Source organism: Salarias fasciatus, chromosome 8 (assembly GCF_902148845.1).
Source record: "Salarias fasciatus chromosome 8, fSalaFa1.1, whole genome shotgun sequence".
Lineage (NCBI taxonomy): Eukaryota > Metazoa > Chordata > Actinopteri > Blenniiformes > Blenniidae > Salarias > Salarias fasciatus.
This window is the reverse complement of record NC_043752.1, coordinates 11,169,794-11,197,781: the sequence shown is the minus strand read 5'-3', so window position 1 is coordinate 11,197,781 and position 27,988 is coordinate 11,169,794. Positions and strand designations below refer to the sequence as shown.

At 42.4% G+C, this 27,988-nt stretch overlaps 2 protein-coding genes across 2 annotated transcripts in view; one reads left to right on the top strand and one right to left on the bottom strand.

Moving 5' to 3' along the window:
• The window catches only part of psme4b (proteasome activator subunit 4b), a 34,502-nt gene extending 22,203 nt beyond the window's left edge, over positions 1-12,299 (top strand). The window contains exons 32-47 of the mRNA XM_030098926.1: positions 250-379; positions 553-634; positions 1,363-1,516; positions 1,983-2,049; positions 2,158-2,283; positions 2,559-2,711; positions 2,857-2,961; positions 4,031-4,122; positions 4,341-4,472; positions 4,616-4,818; positions 6,141-6,226; positions 6,476-6,604; positions 9,006-9,161; positions 10,179-10,317; positions 10,515-10,648; positions 11,808-12,299. Of these exons, the coding sequence (XP_029954786.1) occupies positions 250-379; positions 553-634; positions 1,363-1,516; positions 1,983-2,049; positions 2,158-2,283; positions 2,559-2,711; positions 2,857-2,961; positions 4,031-4,122; positions 4,341-4,472; positions 4,616-4,818; positions 6,141-6,226; positions 6,476-6,604; positions 9,006-9,161; positions 10,179-10,317; positions 10,515-10,648; positions 11,808-11,942 (2,023 nt within the window). The 3' untranslated portion in view covers positions 11,943-12,299. The remainder of the gene's footprint in view (positions 1-249; positions 380-552; positions 635-1,362; positions 1,517-1,982; positions 2,050-2,157; positions 2,284-2,558; positions 2,712-2,856; positions 2,962-4,030; positions 4,123-4,340; positions 4,473-4,615; positions 4,819-6,140; positions 6,227-6,475; positions 6,605-9,005; positions 9,162-10,178; positions 10,318-10,514; positions 10,649-11,807) is intronic.
• A 932-nt stretch (positions 12,300-13,231) lies between these two features.
• chac2 (ChaC, cation transport regulator homolog 2 (E. coli)) lies at positions 13,232-17,340 on the bottom strand. Its single transcript, XM_030098057.1, has 3 exons — positions 17,037-17,340; positions 16,203-16,238; positions 13,232-14,331 (listed from the first exon to the last, which is right to left on the bottom strand). Exons 1-3 carry the CDS (start codon positions 17,169-17,171, stop codon positions 13,933-13,935), a joined length of 570 nt encoding a protein of 189 aa, XP_029953917.1. The 5' UTR covers positions 17,172-17,340; the 3' UTR covers positions 13,232-13,932.
• Positions 17,341-27,988: the final 10,648 nt, after the last annotated feature.

The following is a 27,988-nucleotide window of genomic DNA, read 5'->3' as shown; positions in this document are numbered from 1 at the left end:
GCAAGCTGATGATAGCTCGTGCAAACGTTCACAGAATACTCAAATCTAAGTTATTTTGTCGTAAAAGCAGCTACCTAAACGTTTGGCATTCAGAAAATATGGAATAGCGCAGTAGATCTATTGAATAGTTTATGGAGCAGAAATGCAAGCTATATTCAGAAAATATGTTGTGTGTATCAGCAGCAGAGTGTTTCCTACTTTTCTATCCTCTGTGAGACGGGTTGTGTGTGTGTTTTCTTGTGCTTTCAGGCCCTGGAAGTTTGAGCACATGGCCGCCGACTTGCTGTCTCTCCAGCTCAGAGAGGATCACCCACTCCCTCCCGACGCCGTCCTCTACTTCACACAGGGCCTCGTTCACGACTCCATCAGCATCCGCAAGGTCTGCCTCCGTGCGCGCCTCTACGCCTGTGTGAGCCGTTGTTTATGTGGCGTGCCAATTAGCCCGGGCTCCCGTGAACCGTTCCCACGCGGCGAGCGGAGCGCAAACACCCCTGCTCCACCGCTGCCCCCGCTTCACTATTGTTCGGCGTAAATCCCCCTCTCTTGCTTTAGGTGGCAATCTCAGCGCTGGCTGGTATCCTGAAACAGCTGAAAAGACCTACCAAGAAAGTGGCTGTGAAGCCGTCAGAGATCAGTGAGTTTGTTCACTCCAGCGCGCCGCCGAAACAAGCACAGAAAGTAGAAACCCTTCACATTTAGTTTTTGTAAGGTAGAATTTTTCATTCCACTTTTTCATGAAACAATACATCATAATAAACAAACAAAAGTAGAATGTTATATCAAGAACTAGTAACTAGTCGCTAATTTACGCAGTTTGCACATGTTCAGCTCAGCTCATCCATTGTGTCTGATTGTGCTTCTTCCTCCAGCGTTTCTCAGAGAATGTGAACAATCTTTTAATTGGCCTGATCTCATTGGTGGGATTTGTTTGGGTTTGACGAGAGGACTGAGATTTTACAGGAATGAGGCTAAGAGAGTCACGGGGAGAGAGCAGGGTGGGGCGTCGCTGAGTGGAGGCACCGAGCCTGCATTCAGAGGAAAACAGCTGGCACTGACAGTCAGAGAAATATATATAAAGGACAAGAGGTGAGAGGAAAGCAGCTGCAATTGAGAGTTAGTGAGGGAAAGATAATGGATTGTTTAGCTGTGCACGTATTAAAAGCATTTAGCTGGATTGTTTGTTGTTGAAATAGCTGTGAATTTATTTGCGAAATCTCAAACATGCAGAATCTTTTAAGCATAACTGAGTTACAATGCAGCGTAACCATGATGCAGACTCACATGTAGGGGAATTTCCTCTCTCCTGAAGTGGTTAAGTCATAACGGACTCCCTGTTTAATGCATTTCCACTGTGTTCTGCAGGCGGCATTGAGGATCCAGTGGGGCTGTGTGTCGGAGATCATGAGGGGAACTGCTGGCTGCAGTACGACAGCAACAACCTGCCTCTGACTGAGGAGCAGTGGGACTCGCAGCACTTTGTGGAGAAGACTCACTGGGGCTACTACTCATGGCCGAGGTAAGGGGAAATAAAAAGAAAGAGGGAAAAAAAAAAAACCGACTGCGCGTCGAGGAGGTGGATTTAGAAGCCGGGAGGCTGATTAACGGCTTGCTTGGAAGGAGCAGCTGATTGACTTAACTGCCTGGTTAATTTGATGGCCGTCTTTGTGGCTTTGTGTCTGACTGATCTGAGGGGGCCGGATGACTAGCAGAGTGTCGAACTGACTTCCTGTCACGGCCTGGCCCAGATAAGGCTGACTGAACAACTCGGCGCTTGGCCTAGATAGAAGAATTGATGTATAGGTGGAGGGCTGGATGGCTGGCTCAGTGTGCGGACGGCTTGCTGACTAACTGACTTTATAATCATTCATTTATCCTTGCTGCTTATTTGAAGACAGTATGTGTCTATCTACATTTTTTCTCATCCCTTTGTGTTGTTATCTATAAATCACAGCAGCCTCTTCTTTGTCTGCCGCTCCTTTCAGAGAAATGATGATCTATGCAGCTTCTGAAAAGCCAAAAGATGACCTGACATATGAGGAGATGAGCGAGGTGCGTGCTTCACGCTGCTCCACACACAAATCTCTCTCTCAAGTGACGCCCCACCATCACTACTGCTGCTCCACATTATTACATGTGGTTTGTGTTTGTGTCACTCAGAGTGAAAAGATCATCTTTGAGTATTTCTCGGACCCGGAGTTTATTGACCAGCTGATGGAGTTTCTCTCCCTGGAGGATCGGAAAGGAAAAGACAGCTTCAACCCTCGACGCTTCTGTCTCTTCAAGGTGCAATTTAAATTCTCGTCCCCGATCGATCTGGCAGACCTTCTACGGCGGAGTGATACGACGTAACACCGGAGGCCGGCGCTGATTTGAACTCCACAGAGCTGCAATTTCTGTCGTCAATGTTTGTGATTCATGGTCCTCAGTCCGGCTCCGGCTTGCTTCTGTCAAACAAATGACTGTAATCTGTCTTTTTTTTTCTGGTCAGGGCGAAAAAACAAAAATGTCTTTGTTTCTTTCCATACCGAAAACACCCGCGTTTCACGTTTGACTGACAGGGGCTATTCCGTAACTATGGCGACGTGTTCCTGCCGCTGCTGTGGCCTCACCTCGAGCAGCTCGCCGGTGACCCCCACGAGAGCTCGCAGCGCTGCGTGTGCGAGATTACTGCAGGACTAATCAGAGGCAGCAAACTCTGGAGCTTCGGCAAGGTGCGGGAGACGCTCGCCCAACCACAAACACACACGCCGCGCCGCTTTTTGATAAGAAAAGTCAATATTAATAAACACTTTCATTATCGGGTCTGCGTTTGTGTGTGCGTGTGTGTGTGTGTGTGTGTGTGTGTTTCGTGCTCAGGTGGACCAGCTCTGGCAGCTTCTGTGCCCTTTGATCAGGACAGCATTAACCAACATCACAGTGGAAACCTACACAGACTGGGGCACCTGCATCGCTACTGCTTGTGTGAGTTGCTCATACGCATACAAATACACCACAGGGCACAGCGGAGGCCTTATTAAAGGGGAGTCTGAGTAAATCGCTTTCCTTTGTGACAAGTAAAAAGCACTTTCATAATGATTTTTGCTGCGTAAAGTCTTTAATTTACCCGTTTGTTGACACTCTTAGCTTATCTCTCACACCACTGATTTCTGGCTAATCCTGATGTCATATCAATGTCATAATGTGATATTGATCCATTATTTATTGCTTAATAAAATAATTATTATAGTTATGTCCTGCACTTAAAGCTTATTTACCATGATTTAATCTCAAAAGTTTATTAAAAACCATGAAACCATGCACTAGTTTCGTTCATAAAGTGGTTTGCTGTGGCAGTTTTTCACAGATTCTAATATTTTCAAGTGAAATTCATCAATCAGGTGAACTGACTGGAAGGAAAAGATAATTTTCTATCAGAGTGCCTTTTTCAATGATTAACATAACGGTTTAATCATGAATCCTTTAAATATTATTGATGTATGATTACAAAAATTAATAAATCCCTCTCTAAGATGAAGTTAAACAGTGGCAGCCCTGCTTCCTGTGTCCAAATATTTGCAAAACTAACAATATTCCCCCTTCTGTTGAGCTCCGTGCATAATTTGTACATCTACTAAATCTGTTAGTAATATCAGTAACCATATGTTCAACGACTTCATTCTGTTTGTTGGGACGAAAAATACAAAACTGCTCTGTTAAAAAAAACACTGCTTTCTACAAGAGAGCTGTGTTCACTCTGGATTATTGTTTCTCCATTTTCTACGATTCATTTTTTGTCTGAAAACTCAGTAAAAACTGACACAAACCCGCATTCGCCTTCAGTATAGCTACATTTTTTTCACCTATAAAACAGTTCAAAGTTTTAGTTTCTCAGTTATTGTTAAAGATGATTTTGCCAGTGTTGTTGTAAAGGAGGGACCTTTAGAAGAAGGGGATGAACGGAAGTACATGCCGGCGTATCCTCGGTTTAGAAGAGCAAGTTTCCGTCCTGAAATAGTTTTCCTTAACGTATTTTGTGGATGTTACCCGACAGGAGGGCAGGGACCCCAGAAAGCTCCACTGGCTGTTCGAGCTGCTGATGGAGAGCCCCCTCAGCGGGGAGGGCGGCTCATTCAGAGACGCCAGGTACGTCGAGTGTGTGCGTGTGTGTGTCCATGTGCACGGACGTCTTCATGTGTGCGCGGCGTGTGTTGATGTCATCTCCGGTATTTCTGAGGTTTCTGATTTCGGGCTGCGGCAGTAACCCGAGCTGACAGGCTCTGAGCCCATGTGCCGCAGTAACACAACAACAACCCCCCCCCCATGTCTCCCCCCCCCTCCCTCCCTCGCTTTGTCTCTGTCAGTTTGCTGTATGTGCTTCAGGGAGGTCTGGCCCAGCAGCAGTGGAGAGTTTCTGAACTGCTGCACAGGCTGCTCGCTTACCTGGAGCCCAAACTCACCCAGGTGTATAAAAACGTCCGGGAGCGCATCGGCAGGTACGAGTCGCCTCGTCTTCTCTGGATCACGTTGAAATCGGTTAATCTTGCAGTGTGTGAGTCTGCATTTTCCCCTTTATTTACAAATCCTCTCATTGTTCCTGTCCTGCTCTGTCTCTCTCTCTCTCTTCACCTCTCTCCAGTGTCCTGACCTATATCTTCATGATCGACGTGGCCCTGCCCCACACTCGGCCCACCTCCTCCCCCCACGTGGCAGAATTCGTCACCCGGGTCCTGGAACGGCTCAAGCCCCTCACGTCGGAGCTGGAGATCCACAACCACGTCCACGAGGAGAACACCCAGGAGACGGACGAGCGCACCCAGGCTGTCAAGCTGCTCAAGACGGGTCAGAATGCGGATGCGGGCGTGCAGAGAGTGTGGTGGATGGACGGACGTGGCGAAGGCCGGGGATGAAAAACATACACTCACATATAGACTGTGACAGCTTGTGAAACAGACCGACACACCGAAGGCAGATTAAACGAGATGTGGCTCTCTTTTGAGCTCACCTTTCAAATATGCTTGGAAGCGGAGTGAGGTTTGGATCCTCAAGGATGTGCGTTTAAGCTTTTCAGCATGAAGTTATGGAAAAGGGCTTAAATTCAATATTTGGGAGGCTGCCTCTAAAAGAATGTAGAATTTGTACAGGCCCCACAGGGCGGTGCTTTGACCCAAAATTTATCATTGATTTAATTTTTTTCTCTCAGTTTCTGGCTGGTCGGGCTGATCGCAGTTTTTCCTCATTGTGATTGTTTTTCAGGGGTTTTTTTCTTCCTTAATTCTCTTTAAATATTATATTCATTTCAAAGGGTTGCTTCGACAAATATGAAGACATTATGAAAGCAAAGAAGCTGTTTATCAAAGGCCCCTCAGCTTATTCAGGCTGTTAATCCTTCATTTTGTGGTATTTGAAATCAGTTGTTGAGCTGCAGAGCTGCTGTCTCCCTCTATCAAACTTCCTGAGCCATTTCTTAAAATCAGCATGGTTCCAAAACTTTCATTTCTGGGGAAGTTTTCAGAATCAGAATTATTACAAATTTGAACAAATTTGGTCAAAACTAAAATTGATGAAGAATAATCACCTTTCTTAAAAACTTCTGCTGACCCATACTGTCCAGTCTGCAGCGCATTTTGACTTTACCTGATACAAAACGTTACAAACAAGCTTAAATTGTGCAGAATCTGTGCAGAACTTTACCCTCACTTGCCCCACTTCAGTCCAGATGAGCAACCTGTGCTTAAATTACTTTATTATCTTTTTATTTTCAAATCCTAGGTTTGATCCTCGTATATAATCCCAACAACATAAACATAAACTTCCTTCTTCCCTGGGGGGACATTTCACATCTGCTTTTGTGTGTGTGTGTGCTTGTTCACCAACAACTGAATTTAGATCTCCCTTTTTTGTGCTAATTTTCTCCCATTGTTGCTGTTTCGGTTTCTGTCATTACTCTAATCTCCATTACACAGACAAATATCTGGTTATGGAATTATACAAGTCATTAGATACTAAATCATGATAGATTGTGTTTTATTACCGGAGCAATGCAGTAAGGTCACAGCAGCAAGTCTCTCCTTCTTATTATTTGGCAGGAACCCAGAATCACTCCTGCATGTGTGTGTGTATGTGTGTGTGTGTGTGTGTGTGTGTGTGTGTGCTGTTTGCAGTGTTAAAATGGTTGATGGCGAGCGCAGGGCGAACTTTCACCACTCCTGTTCAGCAGCAGCTTCAGCTCCTGCCTCTACTCTTCAAGGTAAGCGCACACACACACACACACACACACACACACACACACACACACACACGCACACACACACACACACGCACACAGGTCCCAGCACAGCATTATTACCCACTCAATCTTACTTGCCCATTAAACTCAATTTCTCTCTTCATTTACTCAAAATGGTGTGTTGCTGTGTGTCTTCCTACCTCTCTCCGCCACCCCCCCCCCCTCTCTCTCTCTCTCTCTCTCTCGCTCGCCGTTTCTCTCTCCCTGCAGATTGCTCCGGTGGAGATTGATGAGAGCTATGATGAGATGAAGCAGGATGCGCGCACGTGTCTCTCTCTCATGTCCCAGGGCCTGCTGTATCCCGAGCACATCCCTCTGGTTCTGGCAGCACTGGAAGAGGTAATATGCACACACACACACACACACACATATGTGTGTGTGTATATATATATATGTGTATGTGTGTGTGTGTGTGTGTGTGTGTGTGTATATATATATATATATATATGTACACACACACAAATATGCTCATAACAACTCACAGATATACATCCCCCCTCCCACACACACACACTGCCCCATCTACCTGCTGTCAGCCTTTCAACCCTAATGCTGCCCAAGGTGTTGTGTTAGACTAAAAACAACCTGCGCTAATTTAATTTGCTTTCTTTGTATTGCTTGCAGTTTTTTTTTTTTTTTTAAGTAATTTCTCTTTGCAAACGGCACCCCTGTTGCAAAATTAACTCACAGCTCCCATTGTGTTTCAAGTTTGATATTTGATGCTAGATGAAATGGAGGACGTGTTGCAGTGACATGTCTTGGTTTAGCACCCGCCCAGGCCTTAAGGTGCCATAAATGATGCTGTGCATGCATTTTATTGTTTCATTGCTCGCTTCCTTGCCATGAGTCAGATGAGAAAATTAACGCCATTCTTTCATTTAACAAGAAACGAAAATACAAAAATGGGGACTATAGGTGAAGGCAGGTTCCACTCTGAACGGGTTTCCACTCCATCCACAGGACAAACACATCCATACCGACAGGCAACTCTGCAATCACCAATTATCCTCAAACACATGTTTTTTGCACTGTGGGAGGAAATCAGTTTCTGCCGAAAACCCACACACAGAAAAAACAAGAAAATCTTCAAAAGATTACCAGAGAAAACACGGGAACTGAACCACGGGAGTTAAACAGACAAACCAACAGCAGCGCGGAGCATTAATACACATATACAAGGGGAGTGAAATCACACACAGCAGGCACAATCAGAGGCTGGGAAAATCAGAATGAGGGATTATCCCCGAAACCACAGACCCACACTGAGACTGTGGTGACAAGAGAAATCAGACAGAGCTGATCAGAAGAGGATTAAGACGAAGAAATTGAAGTTTAAACTTTCAGGACATTGTGACTGCGCACAGAATAGAACAGAAAACATGAAGGAACTGACATGAGGCAGGAGCTATAAACAGTCTTGGCAGACTAGAAATACCAAAAATGCAATAATTGGACCGAAAGTACAAAGGAAAGAGAATTATGGAAACACAGCCGGATCCTGAAGTGCGTCTCCCTGGTAACTTCCCAGATCCAATCTGAGAAGGAGTCAGGGTGGTAAAGTTACAGAAAAGACTCTGTTAATAACCAAACCTGTGTCCTGCTTTGTAATCCTGCTGCCAATTAGACTCTGGCTGTTTGAGGTAGAAAGATAACCGACTCACCAACAAGATCAGTGATATCCACACAATTTGGCAACCTCACCACGACTGAAACCTGTTCAAACTTTTCTCCCTCCTCTTTAGTTTCACATTTAGCTGAAACTTAAAGAAAAAAAAAAATCTCCCATAATCTAATCTAAACTTTCTCTCTGGAAGGGAATCCTAATGAATGCACCTAATGACTACAAAGGAATTACTTAACCGTGACATTTTCAGCCATCTGCTGGCTGCGGTCTTGGTTTTAGGGAAACTTTAAAGCCTTAAGAGCGTCATTGTTATGGTATCTTCCTCTGTAAAGCAGGCGAATAGTGTTTACATCAAAAAAAGCTCCTATCAGTGCTAATCTGCGCTGAAGTTGGAGACAGCTACCTGGAGATTTTCTTTCAGTAGAGCCCCCCCTCCCCACCCCCTCTGGAAACTGTCTGCTTGTTTAGTAGGCAAATGATTTTCTGTAAGAAGCCATCAATAGAATCCTCAGTGCGCACGCCGAAAGGTTTTCATGTGAGTCCGGCACGCCAGATGTAATTTACTGTTTTCAAGGAACATTGTCTGCTGTGAAGCCGGAGCCATCTGTGTTCTGAACACTCTGGAGCCCGTGCAGCCTATACTGTGAATCACTGAGAGTCCTTAATCGCTTGCAGGACCGCGTACTAATAGATGCAAAGTGTGAGAAGTCGTTCCCGTCATTTCTCCCTGTTGTCCATTAAAAAAAAAACGCATCAACTTGCCCGACGGCGCTACATTATCTGCCGTGCGCGGCTTTATGAAAGGCCAGTTCAGATTAACATATTTCAACTGTGTCAACATGTTCTGAAGCATTGTTGTGTCTGAAGGGTTTTCTTGTTGTGCTTGAAATGAAAGTCGAATTTAATTGCCTGGCAGAGACTCATAAACCGATACAAAATGAACTTCCTCTCAGAAGCTAATAACTTGTGCACATAACATATAGCTCCTGTGCACACACACACACACATGATAACTTGTGTCCACAATGTAGTTTGTTTGCAGAAGACATCATGTTCCGATCCTCCAGGTGCATCTCTGTTTCTCTCATTATCTCCTCCCTGTCTCCCTCTCCGTAGATGGCGGCCAGCAGGTCGTGGCACGCGCGCTTCTCCGTGTTGACCTACCTCCAGATCATGGTTTTCTACAACCTGTTTACTTTGCTCAGCGTGCCCGCCGAGGTCCTGCGCATCCGGACGCTGGTGATGCAGCTGCTGCTGGACGAACAGCTCGAGGTGACGCTCAGAAAAAACAAAAACAAAAAAAGGCACCAAATGCAGGTTTCGTGCTGCGCCTCTGCTAGGTGTAATTGTCAGAAGATTATAAAGGGCCTCTTATTGTTCCCTGGTCTCTTCCACGCTGAATCTTAATCCTTCTTCTCTGTTCACGGGTGTTGCTTAAAAATAACAGCCTACCTCATTCCTCACTGTAGTTACAGGGATGTTGATGAAGCACCGCGGCTGTCTGGCGCGCCTTTGTCGGCAGTAATTTAAGTGATCTAAAAATAGCGTCGTAAATCAAACTGAAGTCCCCAAAAATGTGTTGATTTATTTAGACTGTTAATCCTCCAAATTACATATCAATGTCTGCACACTGAACGCAATAAAACGGACTTCACGGCTGGATATATAACCTGTTCTGATGCTGGGTTACGTCAGCTTTCGCGCAGTCCGTGTCCCTCCGGTCCGGCTTTTAAGCCTTTAAACCGTCTGCTTGCATTGATCTGGATGTACAGCACAGGTGGAAATCGATAGCCACTGTGCTTAAACTGTGTGGTCCAAATTACAAACGCAGTTACTTCCCATAATATTTTGTTAACTGTGCGTGAGCGTGCGGCAGGTGGATGTTTGGTCTTTGTATCATTGTCTGTTCCAGTGCATCAGACATCACTCAGCACTTATTCATAATTTATGCAAAGTGATGCAGGAAGCCAGTTCTGCGAGGGAATTTTACCTCAGCTCAACTCAGCCTCTATCCCTCTTCCTCACCATCATCATCCTCCTCCTCCTCCTCCTCCTCCGCCCTGCCTGCTCGTCTCTGTCCCGTGTGCCTTGCTCGCCCCTGATCTTCTCGCACTTGCTTCTTTTAATGAATTGCGCATCCGTTTCTTCCCCAAAAGCTGCCCCCTGCTCTCCGCCGCCTCCCTCTTTTGTCACTTATGATTTTTTTAACGTTTTCCTGATTTCTCATAATTCAGGTTTTGCTGTTGTCCTTCCCTCCCTCCCTCCGTCCGCTCTCCTTCCCCCCTGTAGGTGAGGGACATGGCGTGCACCACCCTCAGCGGTTTGCTGCAGTGCCAGTTCTTCCCTCTGGACTCCAGTCTGCAGACACAGCTCCAGACGCTGAGTCAGACCTGCCTCCCCAAGGCCAGGGGGGAGCTGGCCTCCACAGGTACACAAACACACATTTCCGTGCACGTCCCCGTCACACTGCGAGGCAATCACAGTAATAGTTGCCCTATTACCCTTTTTTATCCTAGGGGAGTCGTGAACCTTGAAATTCTAAGACCCATTTAAACTCTCCCTTTTGTGCGTGTGTGTGTGTGTGGGTGTGTGTGTGTGTGTGTGTGTGTGTGTGTGTGTGTGCAGATCTGGTGCGGCGCCACGCCGGAGTGCTCGGCCTCGGCGCGTGCATCCTGTCGAGCCCTTACGACGTCCCAGACTGGATGCCTCAGATCCTGATGGACCTGAGCGACCATCTCAACGACCCCCAGCCTATAGAGGTCCCCACACACACACACACACACACACACACACACACACTCACACACACACACACACACACACTCACAGAGCCGTGCATAAACACTCAGCACGGAAAAACAGTATGAGCACAAACAATACAATTTCATTGTCCAATTGAGGAGAAAATTGTGTCTTTGGCCTTTCTTGAGGCATGAAGAAGACATACAATGTAATCCGTAGAGCAGAGTGTGAATAAAACATTAGCGAGCCACTGATGATGATAACTTTAGTGCTTCTGCTGTTGCAAAGTGAAAAGGATGACAGAGAAAATACAATAACTTACAGCCGAAAAAAAATCCGTGTCGACAAATGTTTGTAACTGGATGATTTATAAAGGCTTGTCGAAAGAGTAATTTGTGCAAATTCCAGTGTATGAAATGACAGAAATACTACATTTCATACCAACTCTGGGTAATTTCTTTATTGAAAATCTAGTTTGATTGTTGTTTTGAAGATGTTGGTGTAACACAAATGTTCACGATGTTTAAGTCATGAATACATCTTTAGTTATAGTGATCATCAGTTCATTCCTTGTTTTTTATGTCCTTGTTAGCCCATCAAACCACTCACTCCGAGCTTGTTTTACTTTAAATAATTCCTTCTTTGCATATTTAAATGGCTATATCTGGCATTTTAACATTAATAAGTAACTATTTGCTCATTAGTTTTTAATTTGTGTAAACAAATTACACCAATGCAGCAAAAGGCCGTCTGATGCTGCTGGATTATACGCTGCATTTTCCAGTATTTTGTTCACACTGGATGATCAAGGGGGAGCAGGCTTTGTTTACCTCTCAATACCGGGACTTCTTCACTTTGCAAGTCATATGCAGCACTGTTCTAGTTTCCTCCATAAAACCTAAGTGTGGATTTTATCGTAAGAATAGATAATAGCGGGTGAGCGCCTTTTACTTTTTTTTTCAATGCTCAAAACAAATGAAGCAAGAGGAAGAAGTGCTATCAACATCTTCTTTATGGCAGGAGTTTAATGGGAACGTTCGAACACAGAGAAGTAAAGCACATCCCTCTGGGCTGATGTATATTAGTGCACGAATTCGGCTCTTCTTTATATGTACATGTCCACTCTAGTGTTGATCAGACTTTACTGACACTTGGAAACGGATTGCACCCCCGCAGATGACTGTGAAGAAGACCCTGTCGGAGTTCAGGCGCACGCACCACGACAACTGGCAGGAGCACCGGCAGAGTTTCACCGACGACCAGCTGCTGGTGCTGACGGACCTGCTGGTGTCGCCCTGTTACTACGCCTAGATGGCCATCTGCCTTCCCGGGTCCGCCGCAGACTGACCGGCCACGACGACAGAAAACATAATCACACCTTTTAGTACTGCTGGGAACTCCAGGCCCCTGCGCGGTCCGATAATCTCGGCCGGGAGCTCTCCCTCTGGAACCTCGACGTGCCACTGCTGGCCTTCAGTAAAACCCTGCAGGGAAAGCAGATCTGGGGAAAATAGTTTCACATATTTAACTAACTTGGCTTGTTTGTTTTTGTCTGGCCAAGCAGCTCAGCAGCCCCAAAGGTGGCCACTTTAGACAGAAAGGTCTGCCGTTAGTTTTTTTGTTGTTCTTGCGGAATGAATACACTCAGCTGAGTTACCACACCTGCCACATACCTCAATTCAGAACGTTTCACACCTCAGTATTTCACCCTGTGGTAGTTTCATTGAGAATTTGGAGAGTTCATGCATTTATTAAATACGAAACCAAAAAAAACAAGATTTTAAACATGAAAAGTGAAAGCAATAGATTTTTCTGGAATAAATGCAGTTATGTTAAAATCCCACCATTATCATGGAAAAGTGTTTCAATGTACAGCATGTATGATATAAATTATATATTCAAGATAAATAACACGTATCAGCATGTATACCTACAATAGGTACTAACGTGTATATCTTGTAAAAACTATTATTCCTATGCAGGAGGGGGCCCCCCCAGGCGGCGCTAAAGGGGGCAGAATAAATCTGGGGGTCAAGTTATTTTTTTTTTGTTTGTTGTTTTGGTTTCCCTCAGTCTTCAAGAAGAAATCACAACTAAAAGAAATAAGTGTTGGGAGAAACTATTATTTATATTATTTAAATAAACTACTTAAAAATGAATTCATGGTACATTTAACAGAGATTAATTTAAATATTTCTGACAAGAGCTTTCACTTTGTAACAGTTGTAATGACTTGATGTTTCTAATAAAAAGGAGAACATGTATGCATTGTGTGGGAACAACAGTTGTAAAGCTCGTTCTCCCTTCCTGTGAAAACCTTTGCTGTACAGCAAAAATACATTGTTTTATAGCTCAGCGCTGGAAATGTACCATTTCCTGTTTAATAAATTCATTGCATCATTCTTGAAGTGAGGTGTATCTTGTTTCGGAGTGACGCGCTGCAGAACTGACCTTGAAAAACTCCATCTTTATCTGTGTGCATCTGCATGGTTCCCCGCGCAGAGCTCAAACCTGAAGGTTTCTTCTTGGCGTCAGTGAGCTTTAGAGATCGCAAAAGAATCACAACTTTCTGAGAAACACTCCATTTTTAAAAAAAAAAAATCATTCTAATCTAAATTAGTCCCACAAAAAGGCAGTATAATGGAACCATCATTATGTTTATGGTAATGTTTTTTTTTTTTTTGTGGTTGATTGCATGGAAAAAACAAGGCCAAGCGGAGAACGACAGAGAGGGAAGAAAAAGCTCCCGCCACGCTCGCCGTTCTGAAAGGCTGCAATTTGTCACAGCGGCGCTCTGAGCTGAACACTAACATTAACATGCTGACATGCTCACAATGGTGACGTTGACGTGCCGATGTTTATTGGGTGAAATATTTACAACGTTCGTCATCTTTAATGCTTAACTATGCCTAACAACTGCTAATTAGTACCGAGCACAAATTACAGCAGTGGAGGTGAAGTCATTATTTCTACAGGTATTTGGTCAAAAACTAAATTACAAGTCAGTAAAACAGAGCAGAATCCTGTTTAATTCACTTTTGTGATGCAGGTCAGCTGCATTTTATCTCTGTGATACTTTAAAAAACATTCATTCAAAACGTTCTCCATGTTGCTTTATTGAAACCCGCTTTGTGTTTTACACATATTTGTTTGTTCTTGTTATGAATGGACTTTTAAAACACATTTATTTGATCCGTAATGTCCTTTTTCCGGTGACACAAAGTCAACATACCGTCAGTTTTCTTCAAACCCTGAGAAAGAAATCAGCGTAATATATAAATAATCTATCAAATTCCACTCGTTAATCAGACTCAGCCTGGTATGAGAGTTTCAGTCCGTTCTGAAGACGCTCTCTGACCAGCGTTTCCAGAGAGAACAGGTGTGAGTCCGAGTCCTCGGGCAGGATAGTCCTCACAGCGTCCGCCAGCTCAAACAGATACTCGGTGTTTTTGCCGCTCGGGCCGGTGGAGCTGACGATCTGGTTGGCTATCTCCTCCAGGGGGGCGGGCCCCAGGTAGTCGGGGTTGTCGTGGGAGCCGATGTAGAGCAGCGTCTGGCTGGGCGAGGGGCCGACCAACGGACGGGGGTGAAAGGTCACCGTGATGACCTGGTAGCCGCCCTTTTCTCTGTAGTCCAGGTAGCTCTTGACTTCCTGCTCTCGGCCGGTAGGCAGCTTGTAGGCGACGCCCCAAACACACCCCTGAAGGAGAAGAGAAGGAAGAATGCGAAGGGAATCTTACTTAAAAAGCTGGACAAGTAGATATTTGATATATCCAGATGATAATTTTTAAAAAAGTAGCAAATCAATTTCATGCATTCCATAAATAATCACAAAATAACTACGGAGTCAAAGGTTTTCATTTTAAGATATAAAGAATTCCTTAATAACGAAAAAACATCATGTTAAATGTTACCAAACCCTGACAATTATTTCAGAATGTTCTCTTTTTACCAATAAAGTGCTCCAATAATCAAAGAATCACTCTTATCCTCAGCTGAAGTTGGACTTCTGGACTCTTCCCTCTCCCACATGGTGCTTATATTAAACCAATTACTTGAAAGCTGTTATAAATACTTGTAGACACACTTCTAAGTCACCTCTGAGAACGCTCTTGTGCAGAAGTCTGCATGCTACAGCAGCATCATTATGGCTGGGGCGTCATCTCCTCTTCTGAGGAGCTCTTGTTGACCTTGTGGTCGTCTTTATGTGAAATCGTGGACTGTTTACAAGAAAAGACATTTTTTCCTGCAGCTTGTGGAGTCAGTGAACACCAGAACTCACTTTTTCACTTAAATATATTTCATATTTTAGCCTCTTTCAGTCAGACATTGGCCTTTCTCATAGTTCTTAATTATCAGAGATGTTGTTGCAGCGGGTGAATTGTTCAGACAGTCATAAAATACTATTGCCGTGCAATTAAAATGCAATTTTATTAGCAGTTCATTATTTAAGCGACATGAACTGTGAATATATGTCTAATTATTAGAAGTCGCTGGTTTAATTTTTGCAATTATCAAAGTCAGACATCATAGCAACTGCCTTGATCACCCACTAATATAGTATTGATATTTTCCAAGCAAAAAAGTCACCAATATTTCCAGTAGATGGTAACCAAGCACGAGTGTAAAACCAGAATATTTTGGAAAACGTCAAAAATTACTGCATAACAAGAAAAGTTTGACGAATTAGAGGAGCCTCGGTGGACGGAGTGATTTCAGCAAATATTAAACGAAGCCCGGCCACATGGACAAAGTCCAGGAAGGGCAGAGAGTTACACAAACCACTGCTGTGTTTGACAACACTCACAGTGAGAATGACCCCAGTTTGACCTGAGCTCCGGCCCGAGTGGCTCCTTCAGTTTTAGGTGGCATTTCCCCACGATCCATAAACAAATTGCTCCAGGACATGAACCACGTGTGTGGTCGTCTGCCTCTCTCTCCAGTTCGGACCCTGCTTGACGGGTTTCCAAACCAAAGCGGAGCTCCGTGGTGTTGAAATGATCACATTAAGAAAAAGTACAGCCCACTTTCTTGAAAGGAAAGAGGAGCTTCTATCATGCTGTGCAGCTGCATTTACTGCCTTTGGTACTGGATGACTTTGACTGAATCAAAGAAATGATGAAATCTGAAGACTACCAAGAAATGTTAAGAGAGAAATGTGTTATCCAGTGTCAGGAAAAGAGGTTTAAGGGAAAGGTCTTGGGTCTTTCAGAGGGATAATAAACCAAAGCCCACATCCAGCAGCACGAAGAATTGGTTGAAAAGAGAAAGATGGACTGTTTTAAAATGACCCACAATGAGTCCTGACCTAAATCAAATTGAAAACCTTCACAAAGAGCTGAAATCCGCCATTGTAGAGAGGATGTGCCTGCAAATTCACAGCTGGAATATAATGAAGTATAAGTGTTCCAGGACAGAAAATGACAACAGAATTCTACATCCGAAGAACAAAAGACCTTGTCGATTTAAAGTCATTTTGGACATTTGATCGAGTGTGTCTATTCTGTGATTCATTTTGGTTAGATGGACTAAACTCAATAAAATCTGATGTGAAAACAGAGTAAAAGTCACCTCAGGATCCTCCACCAGCGTGACGACCCGGCCAGGCTGTAAAGGGGAATAGAAAGATGGTGAGACAAGGTAAACAATGCATTTAAAATGCATGAACCAAACAAGTGTGGAACTACTGCACTGCAGCAACAACCTGTAAGAAAAGCAATACAGGACAGAAGAAGACACAATCTCATCTCATCACTTCATACTCAGGTATAGTCACACAGTTACTAAAAGTCTGGAGGTTGATGGTGTTCCTGTGTGGGTTAAAGCAAATTAAACTCAAACTAAAACCTTTCACCTGAAATGACATTAATCTAAGACTAAAGTGTAACAAATTCCATCACATTAATGAAAGCTATTAAAATCTACTCTATGAGAAAAAGATGTGTCAATAAGACAATGAGTAGAATGTAATTCTACAATGAATGATAAACTGAAAATGACTGGTTTTCAATAATAACTTATAATACTTTAAAGTGGATTTATAAAAACCAACAACGTTGATGGTTTGGCCATTCTGAACGTAATCAAGGCAATAATGTAATAAAATATGAAATTAATAACTTAAAACCATAACTGAGAGTGTTCTCAGATAAAATATCGTATTGTCCAATCTGAAAATAGGGTTGCATCAAACATGTTTCACTTAATTATTTCACCTTGATGCTGATTATTGGAGGGCATTACTTAATACAAAATGTTTAGAAGAATCTAACATGATGTTTAAGCAGAATCATGTCGTGGGCTGCAAACACTGAGTGAAACAACAACACATTTCTGTGACTTTTAAGGTTTTTTTTTTCTTCCAAGTATAACGGGACGGCCGCACAGCCTGTGAAATAGACTCACCTTGCCAGGGACCCCCCGGTGGTCGGTGCTGCCTTGCCAGAACCGCCTGCTGAAGCCTTTTATGTAACCAACTCTCTTCTCCTCATAAGGAAAGTCTACTTTCCATATCAGGGATCCGTAACCGAAAACCCACATGATGACAGGCCGAGCGAACCGGGCGACCAGCGGGACGGTTCGAGCGGGACGAGCAGGAAACGGTTTAGTTTAACAAACCGAGATTCTTCACCGAGCTCATTTAATTATCCTTAACACATTAAAAGTGATATTTATTACGAGAGTGCTCCGGAATTACTCCGACTGTCAAAGGAATTATCCGTTAAGTCACCCTATTACATAACACCCTACTGGCATCCTGTTAAACCCTTTCAAGATAAAAGTTATCTTGAAAGTCGTTGCTGATTTCTCGGAATATTCACAACAATAATGTCATGCAGCTATTAAAATAAACTATATCACCTATTTCTTTGGTCTACATAATGTTTAGTGACAGCTGTCTCTTTGTATCTGCTCTTTTATTCCGTGTAGCTTTTAATCTGAAGGCGAAGCGGATGTGTGTAGCAGATTCATTGTATTGTACTTATTTAGATCAAATTGAAACAGGAAAACCATGATAGACTGGACTGGCGCGTGCGATCATGTGTGTGAGTATCAAATCATATGAACTTTTAGGGAGTAAAATACATGAGCATGACAATCTAAAAAGCTGAAAAACTACAGAACAGCAGCCAAAAACTTGTTTCCCCGTGTATCGTCCAGTACAGGTGTGTCAAACTCATTTGGGGCCACATACAGCCTAATTTCGTCTTGAGTGGGCCTGACTGGTAAAACAGCAGCATATTAACCTTTAGTTTTCAGCCTCTTTTCCTTGTTGCTGTGCAGAAATGTCTATATTTTCACAAAACTTCATCAAAAAGCCAATTTCATTCATAACTTCTACTGAAAAATACAGTGAAATATATTTATGAAAAATGAATAGAATAACACTTTTCTATGTGTTGCAATATGTATGTTTTCACAAACACACCCTGACAGCATGGCTTGCTATTGCTTGCTTGTGTTTGTGTTTTTGCAAAGAGACAGCTGTCTGTCATGGCAGCATTACTGATACCTCACCTCCGGTCTCAGTGTTGTCTCTCATCAGCTGAAGACATTTGTTGAAAAAAGTCAATGTTTTCTTCGGAATTTTCATAATTTGCTTTGACCGGATTGGTACCTCTTGAGATCCAACTTTGACCCACGGGCTTTATGTTTGACACCCCTGGGCTAGTATTTAATGCATGTTTATTATTGGCACAAGCATAATGGGAAAGTGATTTATACAGATAAAGCATGATATTAAATCTGCAAATTTGTATATAGTCAACCATCAAACGGTCTATTGCTTCTTTTTGGGTGTTGACTGGCCTGGTAACTTATGTAGTCCTGCCCCAACTCGGCCCCTTGAGAGCCGCCTAAACTTATATTTGAACTATATTAATTTTTTCTGTGTGTGGTTGGGCTTTGAAAATTTTCCACATTTCACATTTCTATTCCATTTATATTTCTTTTCTCTGTGCTGCTGGAACACTGCATTTTCCCCCTGTGGGACAAATAAAGGACTTTCAATCAATTCAAATCAATCTAAATTATTTAAATGTCACTGGGTGATAACATGAGACAAGGCACCAATCAAATTTGATTTGGAACTGTAAATAGCATTTCTTCATTTGCAAAAGAATAATGAAACACAATAGATGTATGACAATATCTGTACTTCCATTTAAAAGCTGCCTTTGAGTGATCGGGACTCTATGGCTGTAGCTCTGTCACTTTGCACCAATACTGTTCCTTCTTTCTGTATGAAGATGTCCTTTAGAACTTTCCTGACTGAGGAGTTTGCAACAATGTATCGTTTTAAATGACGTCATCATCTAATTTGACCCAGATATGCAAATGAGCCGCTATACAAATTAGAAGATGACGTCATTTAGAACGTTCCTAAATGAGGAGTTGACAACAATGTGTCAATTTTAAAGCTTTTTTTTTTCAAAAAGTGCATTATATTTAATTTAATCATTAAGCATTTGATGTAAATATTAACATTATTTCACGCTATGCACTTTCATTTAAATTATTTTGACACTGTAATATCACAACTCACCAATGAAATTCAATTCAGCACCAATAAGGTTCCTTCTTTCTTTGCACAAACTTCATGTCAGCTCAGGTGGACTTCGCAGGAGGAAAAACCAGGCTGAAAGCAGTGAATTACAGTTCCATAGCAACGGCGCACCAGACAAATTTACCGGTATTTTTTTTTTTTTTTTTTTTTTCAGCGTGAGAAATACAGTGTGTGGCCTGAGTACGTTACAAAAGACCGAAATGCGTGATTGTCACGCTCAATGCGTGAGACTTCAGAGCCCTGCGAGTTTGCGTGCGGCCGACTTTCCTTTGGGCCGACTTAGCTTGGGGCCGAGTTGGTCAGCTGGATGCCGACTTGACTGTATCCCGTCCTGCCCTGGATTGAGTGTGGGATGAGCTAGGAGTCATTTCCTTGTGGAGTTTTCAATGCTCCCCTTTGCATGCTTGGGCTTTCTCTCGGTTCTGCAGCTTCCTCCCACGCTCCAAAACGTATGTTTACGAATTTGTTTAAATTACCCTGAAAGCCTTTTATCTTGCTGTTCCAGGTGACAAATGTGACAGTTTAGTTTGAGGCTGTACTCTGAGGCATTTCTGTGTGGAGTCTGTATGTTTTCCTCCTTTTCCCTTTTACTGTGGTTACATCTCTGGTTGTATCGTTTGTTAAATAATTACAATAAAGTGTGTATGTGTGTGTGTGATGGAAGTATGGATGGATTGATGACATCAAATGTTTGATACCAGAGGATTTCCATCCTAACACCAGGGGGTGCTGAGTTTCTATTTCCATATTTCCAACAGTGCATCATGGTGCACTCTCCCAAATAAAATGCTCTTTGTGTATGCATGCGAGCAGTGATTCAGAACCAAATAAAGTAGACAGCTACAATCTGGCCTGTAATGTCAGCTGCATGAACAGCAGCCACGTTCATTCCTCTGCCTCAGAGTGGCTCGTCAGTCAAGGTTTTATGTAATGCGCCAAGCGCTGAAATCCACAGCTGAGCCGGAAAATGTTCCGTATGAGAGAATCTGTCAAGTATGCATTCTCGAAAACACCAAAATCCATACCTGCTGCAGTCAAGCTGGTCACTGCTAATGGCGATACATTAAAGGTCAGCTCGATGGCATGAGTTGTTCAAATCTGGAATGCTTAAGTATGCATAGAACTGAAAAGAATTCTGTTTGCTTCATTGGCAACATGTGTCATCATACTAATCATGTGTTTTAAAGCATGCATTCTCAGTAATGAGACGAAGAATTACCAGGAAAGAGAATTGAAAAATTGGAAGAAAAGAATTTTGAAATTAATGTCGATAAAAAGCTACAAACATGCTGATGAAAAGATCTGAAAATTCACTGAAAATGTCAGTATAGGAATGTAGACTGCTTGGAGTAGGCACAAGTGCTATTATATATTTAAAATGCTCATGAAATAAGTACAAGTATATATTAATCTGCTAGACTCCATAATTTAAAATCTTAACAGACAAACTCATGCCTCACTAAATTTTTACAATCATCTGAAATAGTTCTCCCACAAGAGTCTTTTTGCCACGTTTTGTCTTTGACAGGGACACATTTCTTGGAAGATATTAAATTGTGCATTTTCCTGCCTTTTGTTTGTGAGCTTTGTCACATAATGACAAACAGCGCAACCATTTAGGGAAATCTAAACAGGCTGTTCTGCATCATGTTTGTTTCCTAAGAGGAGAGGCACTTTTCATTATGGGGGATAGGTTTTATTTGTTCTGCTGAAGGAAACATGCTGTATGTGGCACCAGCAGGTGAGTTTGGCAGATTTGTTCCCCCTCGTTTGACAGATGTAAACAAATATGCTGGTTTAGCTCTGAACACAGTTCTAAAGGAATTTATTTTAAAAATTCTTTGCTCTGTTTTCGCTTCTTATTTTCTTTCAAACACAGTTATGTAGCCTTTAGTTCTGACACAAACCATAAGCATCAGAAAACATCTAAAATCCCAATTAAATCTCATGTAATCCATTTTTTTAGTTCACATTTAATCAAAAGAGTGGCTGTGCCAACATGATAATGATAATTCAAATGACATTACTTCAAAACGGTTCAACAGGGCTGGTATGTGTGTGGCTTTGCTCAGAGTATCTTCCACAATCAGTGTATTTCTGCTTTTCTTTAGTCATGTTAAATTAACTTCACTTTGCTCTCACAGGCCTTCTTCTCTTCTGACAAGCATATCCTCTCAGTTCCAGTCTCTTTTCCCTGTGCTCCTCCTTCCTTTGTGTTCCTTCTCCAAATGCAGAGCTGCTCCTAAACCCTCCTGTTCTCCTCCTGCACAGTCTTCTGTTTATTCATTAGGGAGGTGGCCAAGATAGATTTTTCCATTTTTTTTTCTCTCTGTGCTTTGCTCATTTCTACAAGCTCACTTTTGTCGAGGAAAGCTGCACTTGACTCAACAACATGTCATTTGATACGTGTTTTTTTTTCTTTTCTTTTTTTTTTTTTGCATTTCAAGAGGCGCTCCACAAATTTCACACGTCACAGTTGGTTTCCTTGACAAGCACTTCAATCCCTGTGAAAACGGTCGTCTTTTTCTGGGAGCTTATCAACAATCGTCACAAGGTAGTGACTTTTAAACCACCAGACCCGGAGGAAGTACGCAGTCAGGTGGCGTTTTGCTTATAGAGCCACCTGAGGACAGATCTGGGCGGATGGAAGAGCACAGCACACTGCTGGCGATCAATGCAGCCCTTGACCTTGGCTACAGGTTTATTATTTCATCTCAGGAAACTAGTAGCGATCCAAACCCCGATGTTTTCTTAATCAGGCTGTTCGCTGGGACAAGCTTATGATGGTCAGCGTTCTTCACCGATTTCGTTTTCACCACTTGAGCAGTCTCCGAGCGATTTGCACTCTCACACTGACACTCACACTCACACACACATGGCGACGGACACCATGGAAAGTACTCAGACTCCACTGGGAGCGCTAGGGGTTGAAAATCTACATGGCTCAAGGACACTTTAGCAGATAGAGAAGGCGATGTGGAGGATCAAACCATCAAGCATGGAATTAGAAAATGACCCACCAACAGCATCAGAGTCGCCCCAAAAGAACTATGTGTAATATTTAGAAGTCACTAAGTGTGTGACCCATTTATCGTCAATACAAGCTTGTTTAATTCCAAATCGCTGGCAGGTAAGGCTGACAATGTGGGAGAATCAATCACAAATACAACCAGAGTGCCACCAGTCAGCCTCAAAAGCGTGCTTCTGGATTATTGGAGAACACTGGAGAACCTCAGAACAAAAAAAATAAAAACCCAGACACAGGGAGGACATGTAAACCTAAAAAAGGCCCAGAGCCAAGCCTAAAGCCAGGGGGGGTGAGAGCTCGATATATTCAGAACATGACTCATGCTTCCGACTGAAAATCAGGATGAGGAAGCCTCTGCTTTGTTGTAAGCGGCCAGTCTTTTAAAAAAAAAAAAAAACGAAAGAAAGAAAAATGTGTGACTTTCAAGTCCCCCAGCTTCATAAAACTACAATACTAAATCACAGAAGTGCTCCTTTAAAAAGAGTTACACACTCCCCACCGTCTGTTTTCTTGTACTGTCTCCTGCTCTGAGTGGGTTTCCTTGTTGAGAGCAAAAATCTGGGAAAACGTGTCTGTTCCCCTCTTAGTTCTTTGTATTCTGTGCCAAGGCTTTATTCTCTTTAACCCAGTTACTCTGTGCTTTGCTAAATGGAGCTTTCAGCATTCAAAGCTTCTTTTGTGTTTGTGTTTTTCCAGCCAAAGGTGGAAGGCTGTGAGAGAAGTTCCGTTTCACAAAGGCCGGCCTAATCAATTTACAGTCAATATTTCTCCTTATTGTTCATCGTGAGTAAAACATACAGCGCCGCTACCGCCGCCGTAACTCTCCTGAAGCAGCTCTTTCCGCTGCGTCTGAGATTTGAAAGGAGATTTCTTGAGCTGGAGGAACCTTTTCTTTCCGCCGTCCAACTTCAGCATCATCTGACTAACCTCCAATATTTAGTTGCTCTCTCGCAGCGATCGAGGTCCGCAAAACCCATTCAAAGGTCTCCACTATATTGACTCACTCTGGTGGATAGTGATTTCACATTTAGAATAAAAAAAAAAAAAAAAAAAAAACAGGCTCTTGAACCCGTGACTCCATCGCAGCAGCCATAGTGAGGAATTTACCTCCTGAGCTGTAAAAGTTCACTATATGTAGCGAGCAGAGCTGAGTGGACCATTTTGGGCTGTTTGATGCTGAACTGCTCACACGACTCCAGAGATTTCCCTCACAGGCTCGGCGAATATAGGCATGCCTATCAGCGCCGGAGTGCACGCCAAAAAATACGTCTCTGTACTGGATATGACAACTAATAACGATGATATGAAGGACTGCGAGATAAGGAAGTCATTATTACACAGTCAATATTATCTATTTTGACGCCGTTTTTAAACTGAGACCTCAAAAACCTAATTTGTGAAAAATGTTGGACCAGCACAAGCATCGACTAATTAGAATAATGAAACGAGAGAGTTGTGTTAACATGGGCATGACTGATATTCTTCCTACTCCTTCTTCAAACAGTCTTGATGCGAGAAGAGAAAATAAAGATAAAAAAGAAAACTTTCATAGATGAAGAGCGCTGTGTTTTCATTTGTTTTATCTGTCAAAAAGCCAAACATGTGAACCCACGTGATTACTCAAGTTAAAAAGTTTATGACATCAATCTTTTAGACTTCTCTATTTTTTTGTTTTTTGCAACACTTGATATTGTTTGTTGTCAAAAATTAGTGAAATGTGTTTTTGTACTTCATAGAAATAAAGTAACTGTTTGTTATTGACCCATAACAAAAAAGCTATTTAGCTTAGACTTATTGAATATGAAAATGTAAAACATTTACAGTTGAAAAAAAATTAAATAAAATTAAAAAAAGAAAAAAGGAAGACATTTCCAACCCTACAAAAATGCTCAGTCCATGCTCCGCACTGGCATTGCTTGAGGGATTTGAGACATTTCCCCCAAAATTGTTATAAATCATTCTTAAGTCCGGTCAAAGCATTGGCCACTAATACTCTAAAGCTTCCTTGAGCTCGTCTCAAAGCTATAACTTTATCAACGTTATATGTGAGTGAGGACCGTGAAGTATTCAAGGCGGCTGATCAGAAGGGATACTCTTTGGATTTCTCCAGCTGCCAGATCGTCTAGTTTAAAATTAACTTTATCTTGGGAAAACCAAAGTATGTGCCAGACTCTAACACAGTTTGTAGTGACCTGTGGGATTTGCAGGATACAAATATATAAATGTATTCAAAATAAAACGTTATGGGGTTTTTGAAAAACGCATGATATCCTCCTGGAAACAGGACAAACCACTGCACACCCCTGTCATCCTATACATCAACGCTCCAGTCTTATGTGAAGTTGGTCTTTTAGATGAAAATAAAGTAGTTCTGGTGGAAGGGTAAGAGATTGTGGATATTCATGCCAAATTTTAAAATAGTTGTTATTACACTGGGGACAAACGGGCTGTGAAATTATAAGGAATCTGTTAATGTTGGCAAAAAAAAAAAAATATTTGAAATATCACTAGCCATTACATAATTATAGACATAATTTTCTCCATAGAAAAAGCAAAAAGGCCTCAAATTGGCTGGAAGAACCACTGAGGAGGAACTTTGGGTGGGGAAAGAGAAGGAGCATTACCACTCCGCTGGCAGAGCTTCAGGACTGGCACCAGGGTCCGAGGTTTAAGAGCAGAGATGAGTCAAAACCAGAGCTGGCAGGCAGCTGGCCTGGAGAGAGGGCCAAAGTGGAGTTATAGGCACATCAGAAGAGAGGCGGTGCCGGTGTCAATCTGGCCCAACAGCAACCGAGGAGATGGAGATGAGATTTAATACACGCCAGAAAGGGAAAAAAAAAAAAAGAGAAAAAAAATTGAGCAAAGACAGAGCCGATGCCCGTTCTGGAGATGAGTGGGAGTTGATGTCAGAGAGGGAGTCTCGCTTTTGCCGAGGAAGCAGGAGCTGATGACGAAGAGGAAGATGAGTAGAGTCTGAGTTGCGTCAGAGTGGAACCAACCAGATAATTGCTGGAGAGGAGCCAGCATAAAGCCGCCGGAGTCTTCACTGAAGTCAGGGGAGGAACCGGAGTGGGGGAGGAGAGCTGACGAAGAGGTGTAAGAAACCAGGGACTTTGTGCAGCATTTTTCTCCCTTTATTTCATCCCTTTTCTGATCTTAACTTTGTGTTGATTTTAGAGGCGCACAACAGCGTGAAGCTGACAAAGAAAAATTGCCCTGTCAATGAATATGTTGAGCTTGGCAGGTGAAGAGGACTGACTTGATCTGATGAAAGGGAGTCTGTCACTCTGGCTGGAGACAGAATGTTTTGCGCCGGACATTTGACAGACTCACGACTGGCAGCCGCAGAAAAGAAAGAAAGAAAAAAAAAAGCCATTGTCTGATTTTCTTGTGAATACAGTTATCAGCAGGTCATGTGCCGACCTCAGACAATTAAGCATTTAGTAAGCTAGAAATCAAATCGGCCATTTATTCCATTTTTTTTTTTTGCCCAGAAAATCTTTAGAAGCTTCTTCTGAACCAAATTATTCATTAGAGAAAATGAAATCATTTGCAAATGAAATCATTCACCAGAAGACAGAATGGCACATTTGTTTCTTGCCCTCTTCAAAGTACATCCTCTTCCTTTACTCCCCCCAACCCCCGCCCCCACCCCAAGTTTTAATTAAAATGTTCCTTTTCCCCCTGTAGCTGGTTTTAAAAACATCAATTTCTCAGCTTTCTCATTGATATTTTTCTCAGCTGTTCATCCTCAAAGTGACCAGAACAGCCTTTTAAAAACGCCCCTTGATGTTGTTTTTTTCTCCCACCTCCACATGATAATCCATAGTTTGGAAAATACAAATTTGAAATGTTTGTTCTGTTAGATGGAATCCAGTAAATGACATATGTTTCCCAGAAGATGAATCCTGGCTGCTTTGGAGATTCATACTATTTGTGTAAGCTGGTGTTTCCCAACATGTGGTCCAGGACCCCATTTGAGAAGGCACGGGGCCAGACCTAAAACAACAGCTCCAGCTCCCTGTAGCCCTATAGAGGTCAAATAGAAGGATCGCCGTAAAACTTTGAAATCATTTCCAGGGGATGAATCCAAGCGACTTCATTTCTTTTTCGAGCTCTATAGTGCAAACTTACATTTCACATTCGGTACAACAACTACATTTTTCTGCTTGGCCTTGCTGATTCACCTGTCTTAAAGGTCTTTATTGATAGTCTGAAAAGCACATTCACTTCATTTACGTCCGATTTTATTTCAATTCATAGCAATAAGGTTTTCTTTTTTTTTTTCATTTACCTTCAGTCTGCTCTCAGTTTTCGCACAGATTTATCTCAAGGTCTTTATTTTAGCAAACACTTTCTGCTACAGCCTTGCCAGGAATCTCATTCAAAGTTTCTTTCTTTCTATGATCAGACTGTAGGATTGATTGATAACTATATAGCATTCAGCACTGTGCATTCTGCTTGTATCTCACAGTTGTAAGACCAGAAATTGCAATAAGACGAGCTCCACTGGTGACTGTGCTTTATTTACAACGTGGCAACATTGATATCATGTGATAAAAGTCAGCTGTTTTCCCAAACATGAGTTACTGAGAAGAAGGGGAAAGTCCTTTTTTTTCCTACACTTTCATATTTGAACCTTTTCTTGTAAATTAAAGTTAAAATTGAAATGAAATGATCAATCACGTGAAAGAATCAGTTTCCTCTTTCGCTGATCCAAATGAATACTGTTCGACTGAAGACAGATGATCAAATGTTCATAAAATGCTATTCAGAACAGTTTGGCCTTCTGAAGTATGAGCTTATTTATTTCTGTATTTAAGAAATAAAGGTCGCCAACACTCTTGTGTCCATATGTTCTTCATGCGCATGATTGGTTCATCAGGAAAAAAGGCTAAAGATGAAGAGGAAGGGAAAAAAAATCAAAAGCTGAGTTTCAAAAGTTAACAAAAGCAGCATTTTAGCACCTCTGATGCAGATTAATTAACACATAATTGTTTGATTTTCTTTTTCTCCCCCTCATTCTAAGGTGTCAAAACAACCATTGAAACACACAGGGACAGCGAGTCATTGAATCCATTTATATCCCACACTGTTCTTGGTGCTATAGTTGTATCTGGTTTATTGATTCATCCAGAAAAAAAAATACATTGTGTGAGTTATAAGTGTTCCATTATGCATTTTCATATTCTATTTTTCCAACTAAATGCTAGTTTGCAGTTTGCATTGCTGTGAATCATTTTCATACAAGCCTTCAGTCTAATGTGTTGTATTGACATCTGAATTGGTGCTAATGAAAAATCCTCCATTTCTCACCACCGCATACTTTAACCACAGCTCCAGATGCAGCTGCTGCTGCTGCTGCTGCTGCTTGGCTTTCTTACGCCGCGATCTTCCCCTCCTTTTCATTTTATTGTGACAGTGAGAGTAATGAGTGCTGAAGTGGAGGCACAAATGGAATGAAGCCAGTTTGTAGCTGGCTATGATGAGGTGGCCTTGGGCTGTGTGATGGGTCAGATTGGAAATTTAGCCGGGCCACTCGGGAAGGTAATTGTTTTCCAGGAATGGCAAGGGTTACGCGGGGAAAGCCGGAGGAAGAAAGGAGGAATGAGAATGAGAACGGCGGAGGGAGGGTCGGTAAGCAACAGGAAGAGTCCTTTTCTCCTCCTCTTCTGTCATTTGTATCACTCTGTCCCTCCTCCTTTTCTCCTCCTGTTCCTTGTCCCTATCAGATAAACGGACGCCTTCATTCTGAAGGTGCTA

What these genes read in the sequence shown, in the direction of transcription:
- chac2 (XM_030098057.1), bottom strand. Translation starts at nt 17,171, where the DNA reads ATGTGGGTTTTCGGTTACGGATCCCTGATATGGAAAGTAGACTTTCCT. An exon ending in ACCGGGGGGTCCCTGGCAAG is followed by an intron (nt 16,239 to 17,036) that starts GTGAGTCTATTT and finishes TCCCCTTTACAG; the next exon opens with CCTGGCCGGGTCGTCACGCT. An exon ending in CGCTGGTGGAGGATCCTGAG is followed by an intron (nt 14,332 to 16,202) that starts GTGACTTTTACT and finishes CTTCTCCTTCAG; the next exon opens with GGGTGTGTTTGGGGCGTCGC.